The 26,835-nt window shown below is 44.0% G+C and overlaps 1 protein-coding gene across 3 annotated transcripts in view; it reads left to right on the top strand.

The window, feature by feature from the left end:
* The first annotated feature begins 380 nt into the window (after positions 1–380).
* The window catches only part of PRPF3 (pre-mRNA processing factor 3), a 36,483-nt gene continuing 10,028 nt past the window's right edge, over positions 381–26,835 (top strand). The window contains exons 1-12 of one of the 3 annotated variants that reach the window (XM_039459967.2): positions 381–601; positions 4,582–4,774; positions 5,747–5,877; positions 8,500–8,646; positions 12,243–12,326; positions 12,538–12,758; positions 15,167–15,473; positions 17,815–17,981; positions 19,119–19,198; positions 24,153–24,296; positions 25,348–25,447; positions 25,562–26,628. In XM_039459967.2, coding sequence (XP_039315901.1) covers positions 4,630–4,774; positions 5,747–5,877; positions 8,500–8,646; positions 12,243–12,326; positions 12,538–12,758; positions 15,167–15,473; positions 17,815–17,981; positions 19,119–19,198; positions 24,153–24,296; positions 25,348–25,447; positions 25,562–25,685 — 1,650 coding nt within the window. In that variant the 5' untranslated portion in view covers positions 381–601; positions 4,582–4,629 and the 3' untranslated portion in view covers positions 25,686–26,628. Of the gene's footprint in view, positions 602–4,581; positions 4,775–5,746; positions 5,878–8,499; positions 8,647–12,242; positions 12,327–12,537; positions 12,759–15,166; positions 15,474–17,814; positions 17,982–19,118; positions 19,199–24,152; positions 24,297–25,347; positions 25,448–25,561; positions 26,629–26,835 lie in introns of those variants that run through there. The other 2 variants (XR_005576750.2, XM_039459965.2) reach the window with 2 other exon arrangements.

Raw genomic sequence — 26,835 nt, 5'->3', positions numbered from 1 at the left:
TTTGAAGAAAAGGAAATGACAGAATGAAGAAAGGAATATTGGTAGGTCTCACTTGTCATTTATTGAGCACAAAGCGCTGGGATTACAGGCGAGAGCCACCGCGTCCGGTCTGAAACCAGTGTTACCTTAGGGAGAAAAGGTTAAGGAGGGATGGCCAATTTTAGTGATCAAGACTGAAATGGTTTACTTTCTATCGGAAAGGCTGTGTTTGAACACAAACGCGGACGCCTCGCTCTTCGTTCTACCCGAAGTTTACTTCTGCGCACTTATTTTCCGTATGAGGAAAACGCAAGTAGCCTAATTCCCACTTCAGGATGTTAAATACATTAACTTGGCAGAAATCCAGTTAACAGGTTTAGCCCGGGAAACAGCAAGCAAGGAACTCGTCCAGGGAAACTTTTCGGTTCTGCGACGCATGCGCCCCGCCTCCAGGCAAATACGGCTGCGCGAGTCGGCGGCCCGGCCCCCCCTTGGTCACGTGTTGGGAGACAGCGGCGTGGCGGCGGCAGTGGCGGTAACGACGGCAGGCCGTAGGGCGGTCAGAAGGTTTCCGGTTCCGGTGTAACGTTCGGGCTCCGTCTCAGGGGCTGAAGTTTGTGAGGTGAGTAGTGGCCCCGGGCCCAGAGAGGGTAACTGTGGTCCGCGCCGCTGTGGCGGGTGGCTCAGTCCGAGGGGATGACCGAAGCGGGAGGGTTCAGCAGGAAGGAGTGAGGAGTCCCCGGCTTGGTGGGAGAAGGGATTGGAATGAGATTGTTGGGAGGAAAAGGGCGGGGGCGGGAAGGAGACCGGGTGGGGAGACCAGCCCTGAGGTGGAGAGTTTGGGTAGAACAAGGTGGAGTAAGAGACTGGTTGGAGTGACCGAGAGAGTGAGAATAGAAGCTTGAGGGCTGCAGAGGGAAACTCGGGTTGTAGCAAACAAGGGCACGGAGTAGGGAATTCCTTCGGAAGACTGGATTTGGATTCTGCTGCCTGCTCATTCAGAGGAGATCATCGTACCTCCGTCTCCTTCTGCACCCCCACGACCCCCGCACCTCGCAGTTATTCTTGAGCATTTGAATCGAGACAAAGCTAGTTAGCGTTGGAAACTTTTTGGTCCATTGGCTGTTTAGTTTGCACATCATCTTACGGAGGTAACAGTAGCACCTCATTCATTGTTTTGGGTCTTCAAATTGCTTATACTTTCTAGCCTGTGATTCAATTCTAGTGAAATAAGACCCGTGAAGGCGAGGACTCTTGTTAGTGTTGCTCACTGTTTTATGTATCCTCAGCACCCAGTATATTGCTTGACACGTGGTAGTTATTCAATAAATATTTATCGAATGAATTAAAATGTAAATATGGCAGTCCTTATTTTGTAAGATGAGTGAACTGTGGCCCCAGAGAATCAATTAACTTGCTCAAGGGCTTGTAAACGGTGGAGCTGTGTCCCAACTGTTCTCTGTGAGTTCTTGTTTTCACTTTGTATGGCGTCTGGATATGCTGCCTTTGGACAGTACATGAGTATTATGTAGAAATTGATAGGCTGAGGCCGGGCGCAGTGGCTCAAGCCTGTAATCCCAGCACTTTGGGAGGCCGAGGTGGGTGGATCACGAGGTCAAGAGATCGAGACCATCCTGGTCAACATGGTGAAACCCCGTCTCTACTAAAAATACAAAAAAATTAGCCGGGAGTGGTGGTGCGTGCCTGTAATCCCAGCTACTCAGGAGGCTGAGGCAGGAGAATTGCCTGAACCCAGGAGGCGGAGGTTGCGGTGAGCCGAGATCGCGCCATTGCACTCCAGTCTGGGTAACAAGAGCGAAACTCCGTCTCAAAAAAAAAAAGAAAAAGAAAAGAAAAAAAAAAAGAAATTGATAGTCTGTACGTCTATCTCATGATGGGGTAATAGAGCCACCATAGAATTATTCACATAACTTGTCACTGAGGCAGAAAATTTTTCCCTCTTAATTTTATCACTTTACTAGCTTCCTTTGGCAGCAAGTCTTATAGACTGTCATAGAGAGGCTAAACCTACCAAGAATGTAGAAGTTAATCAGATTGGATTTTTTTGAGAAAAGATGTCTTAAAACATCTTGAAAGATTGATTTCCAGATCTCTGATGAGTGGCACTGCTGGGAATAGCTGAGTTTGGAAATTGAGGTCAGTGCAATTTATTGACTCCCATTTAGGCACATTTTTTTTTTCCCCTCTGAGGAGTCTTGCTCTGTAGCCCTGGCAGCAGTACAGTGGCGTGATCTTGGCTCATTGCAACCTCCACCTCCCAGGTTCAAGTGACTCTCCTGTCTCAGTCTCTGGAGTAGCTGGGACCACAGGCGTGCGTTAGCACGCCCAGCTAATTTTTGTATTTTTATTTTATTTTATTTTATTTTATTTTATTTTATTTTATTTGAGGCAGAGTCTCACTCTATCACCCAGGCTGGAGTGCAGTGGTGTGATTTCAGCTTGCTGCAACCCCTGCCTCCTGGGCTCAAGCGATTCTCCTGCCTCAGCCTCCCGAGTAGTTGTGACTACAGGCACGTGCCACCATGCCTGGCTAATTTTTTGTATTTTTAGTAGAAATGGGGTTTCACTGTGTTAGCCAGGATGATCTTGATCTCCTGACCTTGTGATCTTCCTTCCTCGGCCTCCCAAAGTGCTGAGATAACAGGCATGAGTAACTGTGCCTGGGAATTTTTGTATTTTTAATAGAGGTGGGGTTTCACCATGTTGGCCAGGCTGGTCTCAAACTCCTGTCCTTAGGTGATTCACCCACCTCGGCCTCCCAGAGTGTTGGGATTACAGGTGTGAGCCACTGCACCTGTCCTTTTTTTTTGAGACAGAGTTTTTACTCAGTCTCCCAGGCTGGAGTACAGTGGCATGATTTTGGCTCACTGCAGTTTCCACCTCCTGGGTTCAAGTGATTCTCCTGCCTCAGCCTCACCAGTAGCTGGGATTGCAGGTGCCCACCACCTTGCCAGGCTAATTTTTGTATTTTTAGTAGAGATGGCGCGGTAGGTCATGCCTGTAATCCTAGCATTTTGGGAGGCTGAGGCAGGCAGATCACTCGGTGAAGAGATGGAGACCATCCTGGCCAACATGGTGAAACTCTGTCTCTATTAAAAATACAAAAATTAACCGGGCATGGTGGGACATGCCTGTAGTCCCAGCTACTTGGGAGGCTGAGGCAGGAGAATTGCTTGAAGCTGGGAGGTGGAGGTTGCAGTGAGCCGAGATTGCACCACTGCAGTCCCACCTGGCAAAAGAGTGAGACTCTGTCTCAAAAACAAAAAACAAGAAAAAGCAAAAAAGAAGGGAAGCCTATGCAAGTCAATGAATGCCTACCTGGAAGTAGGGAGAATGGAAAAAGTGGCCCCTGGATGGACTTTTTTAGTTTTGTTTTAGTGTTACTATGTTAGCAAGTCCTTGTTGATATGACGGTATCAAGAAAGTCTCATTTCTCAGACTTAGCTTATTCACAGAGTTAATTTATTCCACAGGTTTCATTGGTCAACTTAAGAGTTAGAGTTAAAAATCAAATGGGGCCAGGCATGGTGGCTCACACCTGTAATTCTAGCACTTTGAAAGTCCAAGGCTGGTGGATTACAACATCAAGAGATTGAAACCATCCTGGCCAACATGGTGAAACCCCATCTCTACTAAAAACACAAAAATTAGCATGGTGTGGTGGCACACACCTGTAGTACCAGCTACTTGGGAGGCTGAGGCAGAAGAATCACTTGAACCCGGGAGGCAGAGGTGGTAGTGAGCCAAGATCGAACCACTGCACTCCAGCCTGGTGACAGAGTGAAACTCCGTCTCACAAACAACAAAAAAAAAAAATAGAATCTCTTTCTGTTTTGAGATATGGTTCTTGGGGAAAATATTTGCCTTCAAATGAGTTGAAAGAACTTGTCTGGGGATTGAGACTAGGGGTGGAGAATGCATTCCTGATGTATTAACATTTCCCTGGATCCAGTTTAATTTTTTTTTTTTGAGATGGAGTTTCGTTCTTGTTGCTCAGGCTGGAGGGCCATGATCTTGGCTCACTGCAACTTCCACCTCCCTGGATCAAGCAATTCCGCTACCTCAGCCTCCTGAGTAGCTGAGATTACAGGTGTTCATCACCACACACAACTAATTTTTACTTTTTTTTTGAGACGGATTCTCGCTCTGTCTCCCAGGCTGGAGTGCAGTGTCGTAATCTCGGCTCACTACAACCTCTGCCTCCCGGGTTTAAGCAATTCTCCTGCTTCAGCCTCCTGAGTAGCTGGGATTACAGGCATGTACCACCATGCCCAGCTAATTTTTGTATTTTTAGTAGAGATGGTTTCACAGTATTGGTCAGGCTGGTCTCGAACTCCTAACCTTGTGTTCCACCTGCCTTGGCCTCCCAGTGTGCTGGGATTACAGGCATGAGCCACCGTGCTTGGCCTCATTTTTACTATTTTTAGTGGATACGAGGTTTTACCATGTTGGTCAGGCTGCTCTCAAACTCCTGACCTTAAATGACCCACCTCGGCCTCCCAAGGTGCTGGGATGGCCACCACACCCGGCCCACTGTAGTCTTTTCTTATTCTCTAACTTGTTTCTTTTTTTTTTTTTCAGGTGTAGTATTGAGTCCTGTTTGAGGTATTGTTCTCTTTTTCCTCAAAAATGGCGCTGTCCAAGAGGGAGCTGGATGAGCTCAAACCATGGATAGAGAAGACAGTGAAGAGGGTGCTGGGTTTCTCAGAGCCTACAGTGGTCACAGCAGCATTGAACTGTGTGGGGAAGGGCATGGACAAGAAAAAGGCGGCTGGTATGTACCTTTCTGTGTCTTTCGTCTTAACTTACAGGGTGATCCCAAACACCGATTTGAACTTCCCCAAAATTCTCTCTGTTGGGAACATTTAAAAAAAGGGCAGACCATATTTTATTTTCGTTTGTATTATAATGCAAGTAGCCTAAATAATCATTTTGCTTTTTCTCTTACCGCTTATTTTTTATGTTACTTGTGATATATTTTAAATCTTCCTTTGGCTACCATACTGAATCACCCAAGTTAGATTTACTTAGGAAGTATGCTCAAGTCAGATAGGCATATTCAGTTATTCAGATTGACATCTCAACATATAAAAGTTTCTATGAAATACATGAAAAAGCTTGAAGGAGGTAGATTTTGTTAATGGTAGTCTCCTACAGCTTGCTATTTGGGAAAGGTTAGGGTGGTTATTCATCTTAAACTTGATGTTCGGCCGGGCGCGGTGGCTCAAGCCTGTAATCCCAGCACTTTGGGAGGCCGAGGCGGGCGGATCACGAGGTCGAGAGATCGAGACCATCCTGGTCAACATGGTGAAACCCCGTCTCTACTAAAAATACAAAAATTAGCTGGGCATGGTGGCACATGCCTGTAATCCCAGCTACTCAGGAGGCTGAGTCAGGAGAATTGCCTGAACCCAGGAGGCGGAGGTTGGGGTGAGCCGAGATCGCGCCATTGCACTCCAGCCTGGGTAACAAGAGCGAAACTCCGTCTCAAAAAAAAACAAAAAACAAACTTGATGTTCAACCTAAACAGGTTGTTCTGACTGACTTCCCACTCTAAAAAATTATAACTGTGTTTTCACCTCAGAGGGCAAGGTCATTCACTGTAAGAGAGATGGAATCCTGCAAAGAACTTAAAATTTGTTTCACTCCTAGGAATGAAATTCCAGTGTTGGTACCTGTTCTAGGCCTAGTATTAGACTATAGACTCTTATCTTTCCAATCCTACCACCGCCTTTTTTCCTGTCAGATCATCTGAAACCTTTTCTTGATGATTCTACTCTCCGATTTGTGGACAAACTGTTTGAGGCTGTGGAGGAAGGCCGAAGCTCTAGGCATTCCAAGTCTAGCAGTGACAGGAGCAGAAAACGAGAGCTAAAGGTAGGTTACAATTTACTGTCTAATGAGCTCAGGACTGTTTTGAATGGTAACAGAGTTGCTGAGCTTACCAGTTCACACTTTGATATCCACGATTTAGGGCACAAATGTTCAAGAGAGGTACTTAGACGTTAAAGTGGGAGAGGTGAATTTGTGTCATCACCATCTTAGGATAATGAACTACCCAAGTTCATGGGTTGAAATATCCAAAGAAATAATTGGTAGCTTTGTCTTTTTTTAGATAACAGGAGTTTTGGTTCTCATCTTTCTCCATATTTTCTTTCTTTTTTTTTTTTCCTTCTTACTACTACCTATAAACTGATTGTTCTAAGATTTTATGTTTGATTTGAGGCCTGTAAGTTGTTTCAGAATGTGACTCCCCTGGTACCTGAGCTGTAGACCTCACTGATGTCTCTTTGTAGAGGTTTCTCTGCAATGCACTTGTAGATAGGATACCACAAAGTAACTATTATTTGTTATATTCTTGAGAGTTTACCATTTGCTACATGGCATATTGCTGGTCACCTGGTGCCATGAGTGAAACACTTGGAAGAGTTGTTAGTGCCTCCTTAACTACTACACTTTTTATTCTGTATTTGCTGACTAATCCTGGCCTCTTTCAGTATTAGCAGTGTCAAGTAGCCCATCTTTCTACTCATTTCCCAGTATCTCTCTTTAGTAAAAAAAAATTCTGCGACTCCTATGAAATCTTCCAAAGTTCTTTTGATACCTTGGCTATCCCATTGCTTTTTTGAATAAGCAGTGTCTGATTGGTCCCCTGGGCAGGCTATGGAACAAGAAAAACCAGAGAGATGTGTGCTCTTCGTGTTTAGAGCATTGTAGGGTGATCAGAGAAGGAGAGATAGTCCTGCATTAAAATAATTTGTAATTTGCCAGGCACTGTGGCATGTGCCGGTAATCCCAGCTACTTGGGAAGCTGAGGCAAGCCCAGGAGCTGTAATTTAATAGAGCAGAGGTACCACAAAATATAGTATATAGACCCGTATTATAAAATCTGAGTAGCAGTTTCCTGTAAATTTTAGACTTTGAATTTTGTTATATTTAAGGGGGAATGATTGATCCATAGTATACACAGATCTATACAGTGATGATTATGTCATAATAGGGCATACTTCTTTTTTTTCTATTTGAGATGGAGTCTTGCTGTGTCACCCAGGCTGGAGTGCATGATCTCGGCTCACTGCAACCTCCACCTCCCAGCTTTAAGCAGTTCTCCTGCCTCAGCCTCCTAAGTAGCTGTGATTACAGGCACATGCCACCATGTCTGGCTAATTTTTATATCTTTAGTAGAGACGAGGTTTTACCATGTTGGTCAGGCTGGTCTCGAACTCTTTTTATTTTTGGAGACAGAGTTTTACTCTTGTTGCCCAGGCTGGAGTGCAATGGCACCTCCTGCCTCAGCCTCCAGAATAGCTGGGATTACAGGGATGAGCCACCATGCCTGGCTAATTTTTGTATTTTTAGTAGAGACGGGGGTTTCTCCATGTTGGTCAGGCTGGTCTTGAACTCCCAACCTCAGGTGATCCGCCTGCCTTGGCCTCCCAAAGGGCTGGGATACATCAAACTCCTGACCTTGTGATCTGCCTGCCTTGGCCTCCCAAAGTCCTGGGATTTACAGGTGTGAGCCACTGTGCCAAGCTAGTAGGGCATACTTCTATATGAGTGCTGAGGGCATGCAGTGAATGAAGTGACTACATTGGGTGGGATTAATAAAAATGGTTTCTTGAAGGAGGTATCTAGATAGCCTTGGGATACGGGTCCCATTTTTGGTCCATTCAAGTCCCCACCCCACACAATATATTATGGGAGAGTCCTTTTTCTTGAACTGTAGGAGTTCCAGGAAGCGCTCGCCCCTGGCTGAGGATATGTCCTTGCAAAACACGAGCCCTCCTAGTGAAGAGGGGATGTCACCCAAAGCCTACCACCGGTGTGTACATTTGCTTTTTCCCATTGTCCCTTCCAGTTGGCCACTCTCGGTCCTTTTAAATTCACCTTGCAAATTAGTCATCATATTTGAGTTCCCATTGTTTGATGAAAACAAGGTGTTAATGGGGGTTACTGAAGAAGAAAGAGAAAGCCCCTTTCCTGGAAGAGCTTAGACTTAGTTGGGAAAACTGTACTAACATTGAAATACTTAACACTTGGCAAACAAAATATCAACAATGTAATTTAACCTAATATGAACCAAGCTCTTAGGTGCTAAGACAATGTGAAACAAAAGTTTGATCACAGTGGGATGAGCTTATAATGAGGAAAACTTCTTGTAGGAGGTGAGTTTTAGGCAGGATTTGGAACAGGGGTTGTGGAAAAGTTGAGAGACATTATAAATGTGGGCAGTAGCATTTGCAAAGACCTTGAGATGGGAACATTTATAAGAACATGGGAATGAAATTTGTTTGACTGGATTAGGAGAATGTTGAAATTGGGTGAGGTGGTCCACTTGGTGGAGCGTCTAGTAGACCCTGCTTCTGGAAGGTAGCTATTTGCAAGGTCGTGTCATATTCCCCTGGGAAAAGCCAGAAAATGCTGGTAGGGGCTAGGATAATTCTTTCCTTCTCCCTGTGGGGAGGGATACAGCTTTTCTTTCATCTTGGGTTCCCTTAGGAGGTGTTTGGTGATGACTCTGAGATCTCTAAGGAATCATCAGGAGTAAAGAAGCGACGAATACCTCGTTTTGAGGAGGTGGAAGAAGAGCCAGAGGTGATTCCTGGACCTCCATCAGAGAGCCCTGGCATGCTGACTAAGCTCCAGGTTAGTAACTAAGGACTGGAAGCAAAGTGGTTTTGTGCGTTAAAGAAGCAAAGGGTGCATGGGTCTGTATTTATTGTGATTTCTTTTTTTTTTTGAGTTGGAGTTTTGCCCTTGTCGCCAGGCTGGAGTGTAGTGTCACGATCTGGGCTCACCGCAACCTCAGCCTCTCAGGTTCAAATGATTCTCTTGTCTCAGCCTTCCTAGTAGCTGGGATTACAGGCACTCACCACCATGCCCGGCTAATTTTTGTATTTTTAAAAGAGACACGGTTTCACCATGTAGGCCAGGCTGGTCTTGAACTCTTGACCTCAGGTGATCCGCCTGCCTCAGCCTCCCCAAAGTGCTAGGATTATAGGCGTGAGCCACCATGCCTGGCTAATTTTTTGTATTATTATTATTATTATTGTTGTTGTTGTTGTTGTTTTTTAGTAGAGACAGAGTTTCACCATGTTGGGCAGACTGGTCTCAAACTTCTGACCTCAGGTGATCCACTCGCCTTGGCCTCCCAAAGTGCTGGGATTGCAGGTGTGTGCCACCTCTCCTGGACCTCTTGTGATCTTGATTTGAATTAATGTTTAGTGTTTGAGGAAGCCTTTTTTTTTTCTTGAGTGGAGTTTGCTCACCGCAACCTCTACCTCTCTGGTCCAAGCAGTTCTCTTGCCTCAGCCTTCTGAGTAGCTGGGATTACAGGCATGTGCCACCACGCCTGGCTAATTTTGTGTTTTAAGTAGAGATGAGGTTTCTCCATGTTGGACAGGCTGGTCCTGACCTCAAGTGATCTGCCCACCTCAGCCTCCCAAGGTACTAAGATTATAGGTGTGAGCCACCAACACTGGACAACTTTGTACTTTTTTTTAACAAGAAATATTTGTGTTTTTTCAATTGGCATTGTTAAATAATTTTGATACCACATAGACAATAAGTGTTTCTTTTTTTTTTTTTTTTTTTGAGACAGAGTTTTGCTCTTGTTACCCAGGCTGGAGTGCAATGGCACAATCTTGGCTCACCGCAACCTCCACCTCCTGGGTTCAAGCAATTCTCCTGCCTCAGCCTCCCGAGTAGCTGGGACTACAGGCACGCACCACCATGCCCAGCTAATTTTTGTATTTTTAGTAGAGACGGGGCTTCACGTTGTTGACCAGGATGGTCTCGATCTCTTGACCTCGTGATCCACCCGACTCGGCTTCCCAAAGTGCTGGGATTACAGGCGTGAGCCACTGCGCCTGGCAGTGTTTCTTTTACCACTTAATATGCGAAGGGTGTCATAGAACATATACATACATATAGATGGATGTATTTGCATATATATGCTGTTTATGAAAGGAAAGAAACAGATGATTTTTTTGAGGAGTATCTCTCTGTTGCTCAGCCTGGAGCGCAGTGGTGCAATCTTGGTTTACTGCAGCCTCCGCCTCCCAGGTTCAAGCGATTTTCCTGCCTCAGCCTCCCATAGCTGGGGCTACAGGCATGTGCTACCACGCACTAATTTTTTTTTTTTTTTTTTTTTTGAGATGGAGTTTCGCTCTTGTTACCCAGGCTGGAGTGCAATGGCGCGATCTCAGCTCACCGCAACCTCCGCCTCCTGGGCTCATGCAATTCTCCTGCCTCAGCCTCCTGAGTAGCTGGGATTACAGGCACGCGCCACCACGCCCAGGTAGTTTTTTTGTATTTTTTTAGTAGAGACGGGGTTTCCCCATGTTGACCAGGATGGTCTCGATCTCTCGACCTCGTGATCCACCCGCCTCGGCCTCCCAAAGTGCTGGGATTACAGGCTTGAGCCACCGCGCCCAGCCTAATTTTTATATTTATTAGAGACAGGGGTTTCACCATGTTGACCAGGCTGGTCTGGAATTCCTGACTTCAAGTGATCCACCTACCCCTGCCTCCCAAACTGCTGGGATAATAGGTGTGAGCCACTGTGCCCAGCCTGTTTTTGTTTTTGAATCAGGGTCTCACTCTGTCATCCAGGCTGGAGTTCGGTGGCAAGATCTTGGCTCACTGCCACCTCTGCCTCCCAGGCTTGAGTGATCCTCCCACCTTGGCCTCCTAAATAGCTGGGACTTCAGGCCACCATGCCTGGCTAATTTTTGTATTTTTTGTTAAGATGAGGTTTTGCCATGTTTCCTAGGCTGGTCTTGAACTCCTGGACTCAAATGATCTTCCTGCCTCAGCCTCCCAAAGTGTTAGAATTGTAGGCGTGAGCCACCATGCCCAGCCGATGATGTTTTTCATGGAGAATGGGGATGGAAGTACTCACATGTCCTTTTGTAATTTTTATTTTCTTATTTTTTTATTTTGAGACGGAGTCTCCCTCTGTTACTCAGGCTGGAGTGTAGTGAAATGATTTTCGCTTGCCGCAACCTCCACCTTCTGAGTTTAGGTGATTCTCCTGCCTCAGCCTCCTGAGTAGCTGGCATTACAGGTGCCCACTACCATACCTGGCTAATTTTTGTATTTTTACTAGAGACAGTGTTTCACCATGTTAGCCAAGCTGGTCTTGAGCTCCTGACCTCAAGTGATTCACCCACCTCAGCCTCCCAAAGTGCTGGGATTACAGGTGTGAGCCACCATGCTGGCCCTTTGTAATTTTTGAATTTTGAATATATCACCTGCTCAAGAAAAAATGTTAAAGACAAATTTTTAAAAATATCTTTAAGCAGGCCGGGTGCGGTGGCTCAAGCCTGTAATCCCAGCACTTTGGGAGGCTGAGGCGGGTGGATCATGAGGTCAAGAGATCGAGACCATCCTGGTCAACATGGTGAAACCCCATCTCTACTAAAAATACAAAAAATTAGCTGGGCATGGTGGCGCGTGCCTATAGTCCCAGCTACTCAGGAGCCTGAGGCAGGAGAATTGCCTGAACCCAGGAGGCGGAGGTTGCGGTGAGCCGAGATCGCGCCATTGCACTCCAGCCTGGGTAACAAGAGCGAAACTCTGTCTCAAAAAAAAATATATACATATCTTGAAGCACTTTAAAAACAGGTCTGTTTTGTAAAATGCAAGAGGAGTTGTTTGGTCACACCCTCAGAGCTTATTCTGAACTTTTTAGGACAGAAGGTATTTGTAGAGACTAGGGAGCAAGTCTTTTCACCATTGTCTCTTGTTTCCCAAACTAGTAATTCTAGTACTTATTTCATGGTTTTAAAAGAAATTTTAAATATAATAATTTGTGTAGGTTCTGTTAGGTTTGCATGCATTATTTAAGAGGTTACAACAGACCTATGAGGTAGTTACTGTTTTTCTCCCTTTTAGACACTTAGGAGGTTTACAGACTAAGTTCCTTATCCAAGGTAACAAAGGCATTCACTGGCAGAGTTAAGACTCAAGTTCAGATTTCTCTGACTCCAGAGTCTCAATCATCACACTCTGTTACTACCTAATATGCTAATCTTGCCTTAGGAACATGGGTTGAAAAATTCCAGTGCTTACTTACCTTGGCTAAATTTTCTGTCCTATAAAGCAGGCAGAATATGGTATAATCATTCAGAAAATTTTAAGTCTCTAGATTTGAGAGCCTTGTGAGTTCAGAAACCTGAATGGGAAAAGTAAAAAGGAGAAATTAACAGTTTTTCAATTTTTTTTTTCCTGGAGAGCAGATCAAACAGATGATGGAGGCAGCAACACGACAAATTGAGGAGAGGAAAAAGCAGCTGAGCTTCATTAGCCCCCCTACACCTCAGGTATTGTGTCTAGATTACTCTGTAAAGAAAAATCTTTTGCACAGAATTTCTTGCCATCCACTCAAAATGAGAGACCAGAAGAGGTGACTGCATGTTTCGCTTCAAAATCATCTACCACAGTCTACCATGATATGTGTATGTATATGTGTGTATGTATGTGTATCTGTCTGCCTGTCTCAATTCCTCTGATTTCTTTTTCTCTGTATCACAGCCAAAGACTCCTTCTTCCTCCCAACCAGAGCGACTTCCAATTGGCAACACTATTCAACCCTCCCAGGCTGCCACTTTCATGAATGATGCCATTGAGAAGGCAAGGAAAGCAGCTGAACTACAAGCTCGAATCCAAGCCCAGCTGGCACTGAAGCCAGGACTCATTGGCAATGCCAACATGGTGGGCCTGGCTAATCTCCACGCCATGGGCATTGCTCCCCCGTGAGTGTCTATTTCATGGAATACCTTTTCATTTCTGAAGTTTGAGAAGCAATGAATACCTTTGAATGTTACTGATCTGGCGAGGCCCAGTGTCTCAGGCCTGTGATCCTAGCACTTTGGGAGGCCGAGGTGGGTGGATTACCTGAGGTCAGGAGTTCGAGACCAGCCTGGCCAACATGGTGAAACACCATCTCTACTAAAAATACAAAAATTAGCTGGGCGTGATGGCGCATGCCTATAATCCTAGCTACTTGGAAGGCTGAAGCAGGAGAATCGCTTGAACCCAGGAGGCAGAGGTTGCAGTGAGCTGAGATCGCGTGCCACTGTAGTCCAGCCTGGGTGACAGAGCGAGATTCTCTCAAAAAAAAAAAAAAGTTACTGATCCTTTTTTTCCAGAGAACCTAGATAATTTCTCACAGTTTCATATTTCTTATGTTTGATTGATTAACCCATTGAATTTTTTTCTCTTGACTTCCCTGTTGCAGGGTGTATTATCTTCTTATGATTGATGTAACTGAGATTAAGGTTATTCATCTAATACTGGAGCTAGGAATAGAGCCAGGTTTTCTTCCTGGTTTTAAACTCAGATTTATCCATTAAACCCCATTGTGTGAGATCAGATCTGAAGTTCCTCTGCAACTGGTCAAAGATGTTACACGTTTTTTTTTAGCATCTGCAGTTGATCTGGCATCGCATGCCTGACTCAAGAATTCAAGGATAAAGAAAGGATTATAAATTCATATAATTTATAAACTCATTTCATTTGATTGCTCTATATGCTGAAATATCCACTTTGATTTTTTTTTTTTTTTTTTTTTTTTTTTTTCTTTCTGAGACGGAGTTTCGCTCTTGTTACCCAGGCTGGAGTGCAATGGCGCGATCTCGGCTCACTGCAACCTCCGCCTCCTGGGTTCAGGCAATTCTCCTACCTCAGCCTCCTGAGTAGCTGGGATTACAGGCATGCACCACCATGCCCAGCTAATTTTTTGTATTTTTAGTAGAGACGGGGTTTCACCATGTTGACCAGGATGGTCTCGATCTCTTGACCTCGTGATCCACCCGCCTCAGCCTCCCAAAGTGCTGGGATTACAGGCTTGAGCCACCGAGCCCGGCCCACTTTGATATTTTTAATCAAGATGTTATTGGCTGTGCAAGGTGGGTCACACCTGTAGTCCCAGCACTTTGGGAGGCTGAGGCAGGCAGATTGCTTGAGCTCAGGAGTTCAAGACCAGCCTAGGCAACATGGCAAAACTTCATCTTTCTAAAAAATGCAAAAATTAGCCAGGTGTGGTAGAGTATGCCTGTAGTTCCAGCTGCTCAGGAGGCTTAGGTGGGAGAATTTCTTGAGTCTGGGAAGTTGAGGTTGCAATGAGCTGTGATTGTGCCACGTATTCCAGCCTGGGCAACAGAGTGAGACCATGTCAAAAAAAAAAAAAAAAGATATTACTCACTGATAAGATTGTTCCCTAGAATTCTTTTTTGTTGTCTATTTATTTCTTTTTTGAGAGAGAGCCTCACTGTTTGACCCATGCTGGAGTGCAGTGGTGCGATCTTGGCTCACTGCAATCTCCACGTCCTGGGTTCAAGCGATTCTCCTGCCTTAGCCTCCCAAGTAGCTGGGACTACAGGCGTCCATCTAAATTTTGTATATTTGTAGAGATAGGGTTTCATTATGTTGCCCAGGCTGGTCTTGAACTCCTGGGCTCAAGCAATCCTCCTGCTTCAGCCTCCCAAAGTGCTGGATATTGTGTGAGCTACCACACCCATCCATCCAAATAACTCTTTTTTTTTTTTTTTTTTTTTTTTTTTGGAGACGGAGTTTCGCTCTTGTTACCCAGGCTGGAGTGCAATGGCGCGATCTCGGCTCACCGCAACCTCCGCCTCCTGGGTTCAGGCAATTCTCCTGCCTCAGCCTCCTGAGTAGCTGGGATTACAGGCACACGCCACCATGCCCAGCTAATTTTTTGTATTTTTAGTAGAGACGGGGTTTCACCATGTTGACCAGGATGGTCTCGATCTCTTGACCTCGTGATCCGCCCGCCTCGGCCTCCCAAAGTGCTGGGATTACAGGCTTGAGCCACCGCGCCCGGCCCCAAATAACTCTTAAAGAGAAGGCACTGCAGCCTCAACTGCCTGGGCTCAAGTGATCCTCCTCAATCTCCTGAGTAGCTGGGACCACAGGTGCATACCACCACACCCAGCTAATTTTAAATTTTTTGTTGAGACGGGGTCTCCTTGTGTTGCCCAGACTGGTCTCTAACTCCTGGGCTCAAGTGATCCTGCTGCCTTGGCCTCCGAAAATGCTGTGGTTCCAGGCTTGAGTCAACATGCCTGGCTTTATTTTGTTTGTTTTTTTGTTTGCCTTAATGTTCCATAAAGGATTTATTTCTTTGTGGGCTATTTTTCAGGAAGGTGGAGTTAAAAGACCAAACTAAACCCACACCACTGATCCTAGATGAGCAAGGGCGCACTGTAGATGCAACAGGCAAGGAGATTGAGCTGACACATCGCATGCCTACTCTGAAGGCCAACATTCGTGCTGTGAAGAGGGAGCAATTCAAGCAACAGCTAAAGGAAAAGCCATCAGAAGACATGGAGTCCAATACCTTTTTTGACCCCCGAGTCTCCATTGCCCCTTCCCAGCGCCAGAGACGCACTTTTAAATTCCATGACAAGGGCAAATTTGAGAAGATTGCTCAGCGATTACGGACAAAGGTATCTGGCTTAGAGTGTAACCCAGAATTTAGAAAAAGTTAAGAAGCTGACAGGAAAACACTGTTAAATCTCTGTGTTCTAAGAAATGAGATAAATAGGTCATTTAAAGCAGCAGTCCTCAACCTTTTTGGCTCCAGGGACTGGTTTCATGGAAGACAATTATTCCCCTAGAATAGGGAAGGTTTCATGATGGTTTAAGTGCATACATTTATTGTATACTTTATTTCTGTTATTATTATTATTGTTGTTTTGAAACGGAGTTTCACTCTTGTTGCCCAGGATGGAGGGCAATGGCACGATCTCAGCTCACTGCAACCTCTGTCTCCCAGTTTCAAGCGATTCTCCTGCCTCAGCCTCCCAGGTAGCTGGGATTGCAGGCAATACACTACTATGTCTGGCTAATTTTGTATTTTTATTAGAGATGGGGTTTGTCCTAGTTGATCAGGCTGGTCTCGAACTCCCAACCTCAGGTGATCCACCCACCTTGGCCTCCAAAAGTGCTGGGATTACAGGTGTGAGCAACTGTGCCTGGCCTTTTTTCTTTTTTGAGATGGAGTCTCACACTATCATCTGGGCTGAAGTGCAGTGGTGAAATTGTGACTCACTGCAACCTCTGCCTTTCAGGTTCGAGCAATTCTCCTGCCTTAGCCTTCCGAGTAGCTGGGACTACAGGTGCATGCCACCATGCCTGGCTAATTTTTTGTATTTTTATTTATTTATTTATTTTTTTTTTTTGAGACGGAGTTTCGCTCTTGTTACCCAGGCTGGAGTGCAATGGCGCGATCTCGGCTCACCGCAACCTCCGCCTCCCGGGTTCAGGCAATTCTCCTGCCTCAGCCTCCTGAGTAGCTGGGATTACAGGCATGCGCCACCATGCCCAGCTAATTTTTTGTATTTTTAGTAGAGACGGGGTTTCACCATGTTGACCAGGTTGGTCTCGATCTCTCGACCTCGTGATCCACCCGCCTCGGCCTCCCAAAGTGCTAGGATTACAGGCTTGAGCCACCGCGCCCGGCCAGTTTTTTGTATTTTTAATAGAGCCAGGGTTTCACTATGTTGGCCAGGCTGGTCCCAAACTCCTGACCTTGTGATTCACCTTTCTCGGCCTCTCAAAGTGCTGGGATTACAGGCGTGAGCCACCACGCTGGCCTATTTCTACTATTATTTTATTGCAATATATGATGAAATAATTATACAACTCACCATAATGTAAAATCAGTGGGATCCTTGAGCTTGTTTTCCTGCTGAGACGGTCCCATCTGGGTGTGATGGGAGATAGTGGCATATCAGGCATTAGATTCTCATAAGGAATGTACAACATAGGTCCATTGCATGCACAGTTTGCAATAGGGTTCGTGCTCCTATCAGAATCTAATGTTGCCGCTGATCTGTTAGGAAGTAGAGCTCAGACCGTAATTCAGGTCATAAGCAGTACAGATTGTAAGTACAGATGAAACTTCATTGGCTTGCCTGCTGCTCACCTGGTGTACAACCCATTTCCTAAAAGGCCACAGACTGGTGAGCTGGGGACTCCTGATTTAAAGCAATGAACGATTTGAAAACAGCACTTTGGGAAGCGGAGGCAGGTGTATCATGACGTTAGGAATTGGAGACCAGCCTGGCCATCATGGTAAAACCCTGTCCATACTAAAAATACAAAAATTAGCCGGGCATGGTGGTGGGTGTCTATAATCCCAGCTACTCCAGAGGCAGAGGCAGAAGAATCACTTGAAATCAAAAGGCGGAGGTTGCAGTGAGCTGAGATCATACCACTGCCCTCCAGCCTGGGGAAAAGATCGAAACTCCGTCTCAAAAAGAAAAATATTGTATTTATTTCTGTAATACAGGTTTTTTAAAGCAGATTGTTCTTCCTGATTAGTTTCTACATAAGTGGAAATATTAAATTGAGTTTGAAAATTCTCCACATACAACTGAGTGGAGGGAAACAATTTGAAACATTCTGAGTGACTGAGGAAAGCTTGCCTGGTGTTAAAATTTACTGCAGACAATACACCTAGAGAGTTGAATTCATTGTATATTGAATCACCTTTGCCTTCTTTTTGTCCTCTCAAAGTGAGGTTTTCATAAAATTCTATTTCTGTGTATTTACTGCAGGCATATACTGTGGAGTGAAGGGGGAGGGTAAAGGTGAGATCTATGTACATGAACTAAATAAAAGATAAAATAACCAGAACAACTCCTTTCTAAGCTTTCAGAAATTATGAACTTTTTGTATTAGGTGTAGAGTTCAACAAGGAAGTGTTTTAAAATTTGGGATTCTACAAATTCTATTTTCTATGACTCCAGTTTATCTTTCTGTCTTGGTTTATTTTGTTTTTAGGCTCAACTGGAGAAGCTACAGGCAGAGATTTCACAAGCAGCTCGAAAAACAGGCATCCATACTTCGACTAGGCTTGCCCTCATTGCTCCTAAGAAGGAGCTAAAGGAAGGAGATATCCCTGAAATTGAGTGGTGGGACTCTTACATAATCCCCAATGGCTTTGATCTGTGAGTTTGTTTTAGTACCTTTTTTAAGGAATAGTTTTTTAGGCCAGGCACGGTGGCTCACGCCTGTAATCTTAGCACTTTGGGAGGCCCAGGTGGGTGGATCATGTGGTCAGGAGTTTGAGACCAGCCTGGTCAACATAGTGAAACCCCTTCTCTACTAAAAATCCAAAAATTAGCTGGGTATGGTGTAGGCACACCTGTGGTCCTGCCTACCCCGGAGGCTGAGGTGGAAGAATCGCTTGAATGTGGGAGTCGGAGATTGCAGTGAGCCATGCCATTACACTCCAGCCTGGGTGACAGAGTAAGACTTCATCTCAAAAAAAAAAAAAATCAGTTTTTAATCAGCTGAGTTTAAGATTCAAATTAATACCTTTTAGTAAAGCTATGGTTTTAGTGGGAAGGATGGTATTCATACATTAATTAAAAATTTAAAATCCAAGAGAAATAAGTAACTATACATAAGCTCCTGCATTTGTTTTGTTTGCTTGTTTTTGAGAGGCAGTCTCGCTCTGTCACCCAGGCTGGAATGCAATGGCACGATCTTGGCTCACTGCAACCTCTGCCTCCTGGGTTCAAGCGATTCTCCCACCTCAGCCTCCTTAGTATAAGCTGAGACTACAGACACATACCACCATACCAAGCCAATTTTTATATTTTTAGTAGACAACAGCGTTTCACTATTTGGCCAGGCTGGTTTTGAATTCCTGACCTCAGGTGATCCGCCTGCCTCAGTCTCTTAAAGTGCTGGGATTGTAGGCGTAAGCCACTGTGCCTAGCCTTGCTCCATCATTCTGATACACGACTTTAGTAGACTTTATCTTAGCCTTTCCTTGCCCATTCTTTGTCAGCCACTTTTTCAGGGACTTATTGTCACTAATGAGAGAACATAGCATCTACCAGCTGTGATGTGGTAGAAAAAAGGTTGGGAATAACTGCTGAGGAGAGTATGTTCAACCGTAGAGGGACTCAGTTCTCTCGAAGATTATGTATAATTATATATTTTAGGTATGTAAATGCTGTTTTAGATAAGCACTAGAACCCATTATGGAGAATAGGTTTTTTCAGTGTTTCTGAGACACCTGTCTTAGAATCATCTCTACCCACATATTGTGTTTTCTTTTCTTCCTGCAATTTTAGTACAGAGGAAAATCCCAAGAGAGAAGATTATTTTGGAATCACAAATCTTGTTGAACATCCAGCCCAGCTCAATCCTCCAGGTAATGTGTAGATTACTGAATCAAGTGTCTAGAGCAGCATTATCCACTGGAAGTTTATATAGTGATGAACATGTTCTGTGTCTGTGCTGTTCAATACAGTAGCCAGTATTCATATGTAATTCATTTTTTTAATTCAGTTTTTTCCTGACAGTTAATAGTTTGTGGTTTGACCAGTGAACATAAATTTTAAGTGCATATTCTTGTGATTCCTGTGCTTAGAATTTCATGAGACAGCTGAGCATGGTGGCTCATGCCTCTAATCCGAACACTTTGGAAGGCTGAGACAGGAGGATCACTTGAGGCCAAGAGTTCAAGACCAGCCTGGGCAACATAGTAAGACCCATCTCAAGGAAAAAAAATTGGGCTGGGTATGGTGGCTCACGCCTGTAATCACTGCACTTTGGGAGGCTGAGGTGGGCAGATTGCTTGAGCTTAGGAGTTTGAGACCTGGGCAACATGGCAAAACTGAGTCTTGACAAAAAGTACAAAAATCAGCTGGGTATGGTGGTATGTATCTGTAGTCCCAGCTACCTGGCTGAGGTGTGGAGGATGGCTTGAGCCTGGGAGGTAGAGGCTGCAATAAGCTGAGATGGTGTCACTGTACTCCAGCCTGGTGACAGTGCCAGACCTTGTCTCGAAAAGAAAAAAAAACCCAGTAATTTCATGAAGCTTTACATTTACAGTTCCCTGGTTGTTCCGAGGAGACAGCCCTCAGCCTGCTCCTTTTATAGAACCATGTTGTCCTAGCGTCCACAGCTAAATGCAAATGCAGGAGCTAAACTTTTGGAGTGGTGTGTTATTAGATGCAATATGCTCCCCTACCCACTGTGAGGGTTGCTAACTCCAAAGGGCTTTTTGTTAGTTTCCCAAAGTTGAAACTGGGAAACAAAGTTGCTTCTCTCTCTCTCTCTCTCTCTCTCTCTCTCTCTCTTTTTTTTTTTTTTTTTGAGGTGGAGTTTTGATCTTGTCCCGGCTGGAGTGCAATGATGCACCCAGCTCACTACAACCTCCACCTCCCGGGTTCAAGCAATTTTGGCTCAGCCTCCCAAGTAGCTGGGATTACAGGCATGCACCACCACACCTGGCTAATTTTGTATTTTTAGTAGAGACGGGGTTTCTCCATGTTGGTCAGGCTGGTCTCAACCTCAGGTGATCTGCCTGCCTCAGCCTCCCAAAGTGCTGAGATTACAGGCGTGAGTGACCGCATCTGGCCCAAAGTTGTTTCTCTTAAGAATAAAATAAAAATAAAGAAAGAAAATAAAAATAGTGGGGAAAAAAAGAGTTAAAATGCCTCAGAAGGCTGGGCACAATGGCTCACGCCTATAATCCCAGCACTTTGGGAAGCTGAGTCAGACAGAGCCCATGAGGCCAGGAATTTGCAACTTGCCAGGGCAACATGGCGAAACCCCGTCTCTACTAAAAATACAAAAATTAGCCAGGTGTGGTGTCACATGCCTGTAGTCTCAGCTACTTGGGAGGCTGCGTCATGAGAATCACTTTAACCCAGGAGGTGGCTGTTGCAGTGAGCTGAGATCGTGCCACTGCATTCTAGCCTGGATGACAGAGTGAGACTTAGTCTAAAAAAAAAAAAAAGCTACAGGAAGACAGCATTGAGTAGAAATGGGTGTTTTCTGAAAAAGCATTGAAAAAAATTTAACAATCTGGTGAAGAAATACAGAGGAAAAACAGTTTGTGTCTACTATAGAGGCCAAGGGAAAAACTTTCCCTTTTCCCTATGAAGTTTCAGTGAAAAATTAATTCACAAAAGGCACATAAGGCACATTAATTGGAGAAAAGGCATACAAATATATTAATGTTTACATAGGGGAAAATCACAGAGTGATCACCCCTATATGTGAGTGTTGAGTTACACAATACAACTGAAGAATTGAATTTTTTTAATTTTTTTTTTTTTTTTGAGATGGAATGTTGGTCTGTCACCCAGGCTGGAGTGCAGTGGTATGATCTTGGCTCACTGCAACCTCTGCCTCCTGAGTAGCTGGGATTATAGGCATGCACCACCATGCCCAGCTAATTTTTGTATTTTTAGTAGAGATGGGCTTCCCCCATACTGGCCAGGCTGGTGTTGAACTCCTGGCCTCAAGTTATCCGCCTGCCTCAGCCTCCCAAAGTGCTGGAATTAAAGATGTGAGCCACTGTGTCTAGCCTGAATTTTTAATTTTGTTCTTTTTTTTTTTTTTTTTTTTTGAGACAGGGTCTCACTCTCGTAGCCCAGGCTGAAATGCAGTGACTCACTGCAGCCTTAACCTCCCAGGCCCAGGTGATCCAACTCAGCCTCCTGGATTGCTGGGACTATAAGCACATACCACCATGCCCAGCTAATTTTTTCCTATTTTTTGTAGAGAGACAGGTTTTGCCATTTTACCTAGACTGGTCTTGAATTCCTGGGCTTAAGCAGTCCTTCCACCTCAGCTTCCCAAAGTGCTGGGATTACAAGCATGAGCCACTGCACCAGCCCTTATTCAGTTTTAATCTATTTAAATTTAAATAGCTCATATGGCTAATGATTACTATATTGAAAAGTGCAGCTCCAGAGCATTGAGATCTCATCTATAGATTACCTCACTGATGTATAGTACAAATTGGACTTTTGCAATTGCAAATAGTGCTAATACCAGCTCTAGTCTTGTACACCATACTATACTTCTATTTTCTTTGTCTTTAGCATTTCTTTTTTTTCCTCTTCTTTTTTTAGTTTATTATTTATTATTATTTTTTTTCTATAGTCCTCCTCTGTGGACAGTTTTCCTTTTTTCTTTTTGTAGCAAAGTTTTTTGGCTTAGTCAAAAAAGGTAGGTTTTAGTTGTGGCTGTGTTTTTAACTAGCTGAATGCCTGGCCATGGATATGTCACTTTGAATACTGGGAAGTTCCTCATTTGTAGAGATAATAACTGAAATGCATTCTTCAAGGCTTAGGCAAATCATAGGCTATTTTAACACTTGGAATAAACTAGGAGAAAATATCCTAATTGATAAATTTGCTTGACAGTATCTTTCAATAAGTTTAAAAAGTAATTTGAGATTTTTTTTTTTTTTTTAACTTTTAGGGAGATCTTAATATAAATTATGGCCAGGCCCGATGGTAAATCCTTCTCTCTACAAAAAATAAGCTGGCATGGTGGCATGCATGTATAGTCCTAGCCACTTGGGAGGCTGATGTTGGGGGTGGATTGCCTGAGCCCAGGAGGTAGAGATTGTATTAAGGTGTGAGCACGCCTCTACACTCCAGTTTGGGTGACAGAGAGAGACCCTGTCTGAAAAACAAAGCAAAGACAATGCAATTTGTAACAGTCACTGAAATTTACTTAACTAGATTCTACTTAGCTGTTATCAGTGTGAATCATTAGAAGAAGAATGTGGGGTTTTTGTTTTTTGTTTTACTTATTTTTAAGTATTTTATTTTAAATTAAATTTAATTTTTTTTTATGATGGAGTCTTGCTGTGTCACCCAGGCTGTAGTGCAGTGGTGCGATCTTGGCTCACTGCAACCTCCGTCTCCCAGGTTCCAGCAATTCTTCTGCCTCAGCCTCCTGAGTAGCTGGGACTATAGGCTTGAGTCATCATACCTAGCTAATTTTTGAATTTTTAGTGGAAATGGGGTTTCATCATATTAGCTAGGCTGGTCTCAAACTCCTGACCTCATGATCCACCTGCCTAGGCCTCCCAAAGTGCTGGGATTAGAGGCATGAGCCACTGAGGCCAGCCTAATTTTTTATTTTTTGAAACGGAGTTTCTCTCTTGTCACCCAGGCTGGAGTATAATGGTGTAATCTGGGCTCACTGCAACCTCCACCCCCTGGGTTTAAGCAATTCTTCTGCCTCAGCCTACCAAGTAGCTGGGATTATAGCTGCCTGCTACCACGCCCAGCTAATTTTTGTATTTTTAGTAGAGACAGGGTTTTGCTATGTTGGGCATGCTGGTCTTAAACTCCTGACCTCAAGTGAGCCACTCACCTTGGCCTCCCAAAGTATTGGGATTACAGGCATGAGCTACCGCACCTGGCCCTTTTTGTTTTGTTTTGTTTTGTTTTTTGTTTTTTTTGTTTTTTTGAGGCAGAGTTTTGCTCTTGTTACCCAGGCTGGAGTGCAATGGCGCGATCTCAGCTCACCGCAACCTCCGCCTCCTGGGTTCAAGCAATTCTCCTGCCTCAGCCTCCTGAGTAGCTGGGATTACAGGCACGTGCCACCATGCCCAGCTAATTTTTTGTATTTTTAGTAGAGATGGGGTTTCACCATGTTGACCAGGATGGTCTCGATCTCTTGACCTCATGATCCACCCGCCTCGGCCTCCCAAAGTGCTGTGATTACAGGCTTGAGCCACCACACCCGGTGAAAGATAAGAATTTTTCAAAGAACATTGCCATAGTACCTTGGCCTGAACTGATTTTAATCTTACTGATCTCTTATTAATTAATGAGTTTTCTTCATTCTCTATTTAAAGTTTCAATTTTTTTTTTTTTTTTTTTTACATGAAATGTTTATAGTAGAGTCGGGTCTTAGTTTGTTTTCCAGGCTGGTCTTGAACTCTTGGGCTCAAGCGATCCTTCCAGCTTGGCCTACCAAAGTGCTAGAATTACAGGCGTAAGCCACTGTGCCCAGCCTGAAGTTTCTTTTAATGATATTGATATTTACCTTGGTCTCTTTAGTATTCTTATTGCTGGCTGGATTCAGTGGCTCATGCCTGGCCAACATGGTGAAACCCCGTCTCTACTAAAATACAAACATTAGCAAGGCATGGTGGTGTGTACTTGTAATCCTACAGGAGGCTGAGGCAGGAGAATCGCTTGAATCGGGGAGGCAGAGGCTGCAGTGAGCTGAGATCATGCCATTGCACTCCATCCTGGGCGACAGAGTGAGACTTCTTCTCAAAAAGAAAAAAAATACATGTATATATATTCTTATTGCTTTGGTATACTAATTTTTCTGCCTGACAGTTGACAATGATACACCAGTTACTCTGGGAGTATATCTTACCAAGAAGGAACAGAAAAAACTTCGGAGACAAACAAGGAGGGAAGCACAGAAAGAACTACAAGAAAAAGTCAGGCTGGGCCTGATGCCTCCTCCAGAACCCAAAGGTACAGTTCTTAGTGACCTCTGATGCTAAAAAGGGTGGCAAGTTTATGTCTTTAATTCCGGAGGAACTTTAACATCTCTATATTTGGGTGATTTCTGTTTCTAAGAATCATTCTTGGAGTCTTTTTTCTCCAAGTTTTCTACCATCTTTTCATATTAAGACAGGTCAACAGGGGGCCGGGCGCGGTGGCTCAAGCCTGTAATCCCAGCACTTTGGGAGGCCGAGGCGGGTGGATCACAAGGTCAAGAGATCGAGACCAACCTGGTCAACATGGTGAAACCCCGTCTCTACTAAAAATACAAAAAATTAGCTGGGCATGGTGGCGCGTGCCTATAATCCCAGCTACTCAGGAGGCTGAGGCAGGAGAATTGCCTGAACCCAGGAGGCGGAGGTTGCGGTGAGCCGAGATCGTGCCATTGCACTCCAGCCTGGGTAACAAGAGCGAAACTCCGTCTCAAAAAAAAAAAAAAAAAAAAAAAAAAAAAAAAGACAGGTCAACACATTCATTAGAGAGGCCATTTAAGGCTTATTTTTAAGTATACTGATTATATACAACACTCTGGTTTTCCTGGAAGAATACAGGTCTTGAAATTCATTAAGATAGTAGTTGCAATATTTGTGTAGAATTTTTATGTACATAATTCTTAATGTTTTAATTTTTACAGTGAAAGTACAGGACGAAAAACTTGCTCCTGTAGTTACATTCTCATTCAGCAATATTTTGAGTGAGCAACTGTTATGTATAAGCTCTTTTACTGGGTGCTGTGATCAGTGTGAAAAATAGGAAAGAAATTAAGTTCCACATTTATGAAGTTCCTTCATAAATTTTCAGATAATATAAATGCATGCCGATTCTGCAACTTAATTGTGTGAACTTCTGCAAATGCTGAAGTGATTGGGTGGGATTTTCAAGGTAGGAGTTATTGGAGGAAGTGAGTTTAGAGCAGAGATTCGAAATAGGTAAATCATATGAATTGATATGGAAGAGATAACAAGTTATCCAGCTGCAGAAGTGACTTCAAAGATTGGTTGTTGTCCTCTCTTCACTGCAGTGAGAATTTCTAATTTGATGCGAGTATTAGGAACAGAAGCTGTTCAAGACCCCACGAAGGTAGAAGCCCATGTCAGAGCTCAGATGGCAAAAAGGCAGAAGTAAGTGCCATGGGATTGGGTGGAAACCCCGGGCAAGTACCTTTCCCAAACTCTTCTGGGGGATCCACATTTGGAGGGAGGGGAGAGTCCTCCGTTGCTCTCTCTTTCCCTCAGCCCTGCCTCTGATCTTCAATGCCTTTCTCACTTGTGGATGTCCTTCCTGTCACGACAGAGCGCACGAAGAGGCCAACGCTGCCCGAAAACTCACAGCAGAACAGAGAAAGGTCAAGAAAATTAAAAAGCTTAAAGAAGACATTTCACAGGGGGTACACATATCTGTATATAGGTAGGTGTCCATACTGGGCCAACCTTCCCCTTAGAGTTACTAAAACATTTTCCAAGGGCTTGAGGCAGAATCACTGTGGCCTAAAAGCATACCTAATATCAGTTCCTACTCTTCTTTTAATGACCCTAGTCTGGATCAAGAGCTAGTAATCTTCTATAAAAGTGAGGGTTAGTGACTTACGTTTATGGTTATCCAATTCTTCCGTCTCAAGTCCTTTTTTTTACCAGGATGTTAGCTCTGAAAAATGAACAAATCAATATACTTATTTAGGCCAAGCTGTGAACTAAAGATTGTATGTCCTTTGAGAACTATAATCATCCTATTTCCTTTTTTTTTTCCATCTTTTCTTTTTTTAACTACTCTGAGTTTGCTTCCAGCATCCATGGAAGCATTACAAATTTCTTTCCTCAATAGTCACATCCTTACCCTGATGTATTGCTGTAATGGTTTCATCCTCACTGTAAAAATCATTTTATATGCTGTAAATATTTTTCTACCTTTGTGTTGATTTAATGTTATTCTTTTATATTGAGTACACATGTATCTTCTTTTTTTGTTTGTTTGTTTTTTGAGAAAGAGTCTTACTCTGTCGCCAGGCTGGAGTGCAGTGGTACAATCTTGGCTCACTGCAACCTCCACCTCTCCTGCCTTAGCCTCCCAAGTAGCTGGGACTAAAGACGGATGCTACCATGCCTGGCTAATTTTTGTGTTTTTAGTAGAGTTGGGGTTTCACCTTGTTGGCTAGAATGGTCTTGATTTCTTGACCTTGAGATCCGCCCGCCTTAAACTTCCAAACTGCTGGGATTACAGGCATGAGCCACCATGTCTGGCCGTCTATCTTCTATTTTTAAAATGTGCTTACTTCTATTAACTAGTTCTTTTTTTTTTTTTTTTTTTTTTTAAACAAAAAAAAAACAGGGTTTCACCATATTTGTCAGGCTGGTCTTGAACTCTCAACCTCAGGTGGTCTGCCCGCCTTGGCCTCCAAAGTGCTTGGATTACAGGCGTGAGCCACCACGCCTGGCCTTAACTAGTTCTTTATTATAAAAGTGGTATGTTATTACAAAAGTAGTGAATGCTTATTAAGGTTTAAAAAAAATCG

Source organism: Saimiri boliviensis, chromosome 19 (assembly GCF_048565385.1).
Source record: "Saimiri boliviensis isolate mSaiBol1 chromosome 19, mSaiBol1.pri, whole genome shotgun sequence".
NCBI classification, from domain to species: Eukaryota; Metazoa; Chordata; class Mammalia; order Primates; family Cebidae; genus Saimiri; species Saimiri boliviensis.
This window is presented reverse-complemented; position numbering and strand designations above follow the sequence as displayed.